The sequence below is a fragment of the Coregonus clupeaformis genome, chromosome 14, assembly GCF_020615455.1.
Source record: "Coregonus clupeaformis isolate EN_2021a chromosome 14, ASM2061545v1, whole genome shotgun sequence".
NCBI classification, from domain to species: Eukaryota; Metazoa; Chordata; class Actinopteri; order Salmoniformes; family Salmonidae; genus Coregonus; species Coregonus clupeaformis.
Window position 1 is genome coordinate 5,796,588 of NC_059205.1, and position 3,417 is coordinate 5,800,004.

The window sequence follows — 3,417 nt, forward strand, 5'->3', positions numbered from 1 at the left end:
AGAAGTAACATATTTGGATGGACATGTTTTCCAACTCTTTAACTCGGTCGGCTTTCAGCAGAGCTGAAAGGCGATTTTGAGATGAAGGGAGTAGACAAAGCAGGACCTTGGACAGGTTCCAATCAGGTCCGCTTTGGTGAAGAAAACTTGTTATGGCAAGAATAAGCTTTTTGAACTCTCAACTCGATTGTACTCAGCGCAGCTGAAAGAGAATCTTGAGATGGAGGGAAGCAGGACCTTGGACAGGTTCCAATCAGGTCCGCTTTGGGTGAAAGCATATTTTGCGGCATGTCTCCTGACTGGCTGTGTCAGTATGGTAGAGACATGTATTGAGGGGACAGAATGTGAGGTCATATATCTGAGGTTCAGTTTAGTATGACTGATATTTTTTGTCCCTGCCTACTATTCTATGAAATTCATTGAATTGGTAAGGCGGTCTATCAAGAATATTGAGGCACGGCTATCTGCTAGTACAGATTAGCATGGCTTCTATTCTGATGATCTGCCCAATAGCCATTGCCATTGTCATTGAGCTAGATGGGACGGGTCCATAACCGATGACGCGGTATATTGTGACGCCCTAATGGGTTTCTTAGTCGCAGTACTGCGGGAATTGGTTGCAGCCATTGCTGGGCTTGACCTTTTTTCATTTTTTAACTCTTCCGAGTCGGCGAACGCTTCGGCGCGTTCAAATCGCGGGCCGGCTTTAGGACCGCGCAGCATCCAAACCAAGTGACGCAGAGGGCTGCCGTCGATTTCATGCAGAAATGGAGACCCGAAGCTACGTTTTGAGTGTTTGTTTCATGTAAATACACCAACTAAAACCAAAGTTATGATAATTTCAATTCCATGAAAAAAGTGCGTCAAAATATGCGCTCTTTTATGAGCGCTTTGCATTTATTATAATAACTTTGTCGTCTTTTGTGATAAAAAGGAACGGAAAAAAACGTGTGCTTGTGCTAACCCGGTTCTTCAGGATGCACACGAGTATATAAACATTCATTCCCATGACAACTAGCCATTGCGAAAGAACGAACGAGAGGAATTAGTTCAGTTCATGAGTAGTTTTGGAGAGTTTTTCACGAGTTAGTATTTCAATTGTTAGTATTTCAAGAGTTTTATTGTCAGCAGTATCGTTTTTGTGAAGCAATATGAGGCGCACACTTCACGTTGAACAAGCCGTCGACTTGTTATTCCAAATGAGCGATGAAGAAACTTTGGAAAGTTCGTCGTCAGACAATGAGAGTGGCCAGGATGACTTGAGGACCCTGATTTTGTTGCTGAAAACGTGAGGTAAGAAGACAAACATTTTTCTAAAATGAATTTGTTTTACTGCTTTCGTTTATCTTACTATAGTATTCTATTCTACTTCACTGTAGTGCAAATGCCAATGAACATCTTGAACTTTGAATAATCTTGAATCCGTTTACCTGTTTTGTATAGTGACGACGACTGACGACGAGCAGCCTGGGCCATCAACAGCCCCCCACCCCCACAACAAGCCGACGGAGGCCATCACAGAGGGGGCGTGGAAGGAAGGATCAGGCCAAGACCAGGTCAAGATCTCCAGCCCAGTCAGCAGCACAGCCAGAACAGAGCTCTGAGCCATGGAAAACAGAGACTGATCCTGACACTGCCCCACAAGCCAGTAGGTTCATGCCCCGCAGACCACCAGGAGCCCAGGTGGATTTGCATTCAGGGCACACACCAAAGGACCTCTTCCTGCTCTACTTCGCCGCAGAGACAATGAGGACAATCTGCAGAAACACCAACAAACAGGCAGCAAGAAATCAGCAGAAGGGGAGCAAATATCAGTGGACTGACGTTGATGTGGAGGAACTGCACAGATTTCTGGGTCTCCTCATCTACACCTCATTGGTGACTCTGCCTAGTATCCAGGACTACTGGAAACAAAGCCACATATTGTCTGTTTCATTGCCAGCGAAGGTCATGCCAAGAGACAGATTCCGGTCCATCTCATGGAACATCCACCTAAGTGATCCAGAGGAGGATGTCATAAATGACCAGCGCAAAGGTACACCCCAGCATGACAAACTGTTCAGGGTCAAACCTCTGATGGACGACATTCGCACTGCCTGCCAGGCTCATTACCATCCTAAGAAGGAACTGTCAGTCGACGAGAGGATGGTGGCTACAAAAGCCAAAACTGGCATGACCCAGTACATGAAGGACAAGCCTAACAAATGGGGGATCAAGCTCTTTGTGTTGGCAGAGTCTAACAATGGCTACACTCTAAACTTCAACGTGTATGTTGGGAAAGCACACACACCCAGCGTGCATGGACTTTCATATGATGCTGTTATGGACCTCATTCAGCCATCACATCTTGGTACAGGATACCATATTTATATGGACAATTTCTACACCAGCCCAAAACTGTTCCTGAGTTTGGGAAGTATGAAGTTTGGAGCCTGTGGGACCTACAGAAGCAACAGAAAAGGGTGTCCTAGTGGCAGAGAAAATGCCCTCACCAGCAAATCGAAGAGGGGGTCTGTGAGATGGATCAGAGAGGATCGCCTGGTCTTTGTGAAGTGGATGGATACGCGGGAGGTGTCGGTGTGCTCCACAATCCACCCAGCGTTTTCGGGCGAGACAATCAAGAGGAAGGTGAAGGAAGGACCTGGACGCTGGGTAGCAAAAGACATTCCCTGCCCTACCCCCATCATGGCCTACAATAAGTACATGGGAGGGGTTGACCTGTCAGACCAGCTTCTCCAGTATTACTCAACCCATCGCAGAACTGCTCGCTGGTACCGTACCCTCTTCCTGCATTTTTTTTTTTTTTTTACAACAAATGCATACATCCTGCACTGTGACATCAGTGCGACCCAACAGGTCACACCCATGACGCACAAGAACTTTGTGGCAGAACTTGTGGCCCAGCTGTGCGGAGTGACCCAGACAGGGGTTCCACTTCAAAAAAGCACCAGCCATGTTTCTGTGGCCATTGCCAATGTTGCAGAGGCCAAAGACAAAGCCACAGCAGGCCGCAGGGTTTGTCAACGCTGTAAACAAGTTGACAAGAAGAGGTTTGTCACACCATGGAAGTGCAAGGCCTGTGATGTGGCTCTCTGTGTCATTGTGGACAGGAACTGTTTTGAAGAGTGGCACAAATAGGGTAAAGGCCAGTGGCTATACCTACTTTTTTTGTAAATAGTTGTGTATTGCTTGTATATATCTCAAGAATACTTTTATATGTTCATATTTGCACTTTGTGGTTCAATTTGAAGCTTTTTTTTTCATTTTGGACAGAAACTGTTTTGAGGAGTGGCACAAAAAGGTTTAGGGTTAGAATAGAAGAAAAACGCCAGTGGTTATACCTACTTTTTATTGTAAATAGTTATTTATTGCTTGTATATATCACCAAAATACTTTTATATGTTCATATTTGCACCT

General features: G+C 45.4%; 1 protein-coding gene across 1 annotated transcript; it reads left to right on the forward strand.

The window, feature by feature from the left end:
* The first annotated feature begins 1,656 nt into the window (after positions 1-1,656).
* On the forward strand, positions 1,657-3,138 carry LOC123492390 (piggyBac transposable element-derived protein 4-like). Its single transcript, XM_045224916.1, has one exon. It carries the CDS (start codon positions 1,657-1,659, stop codon positions 3,136-3,138), a length of 1,482 nt encoding a protein of 493 aa, XP_045080851.1.
* The last annotated feature ends 279 nt before the right edge of the window (positions 3,139-3,417 follow it).

Bases quoted from the DNA above. Each gene is read 5' to 3' on its own strand.
- LOC123492390 (XM_045224916.1), top strand. From the start codon at position 1,657: ATGCCCCGCAGACCACCAGGAGCCCAGGTGGATTTGCATTCAGGGCAC.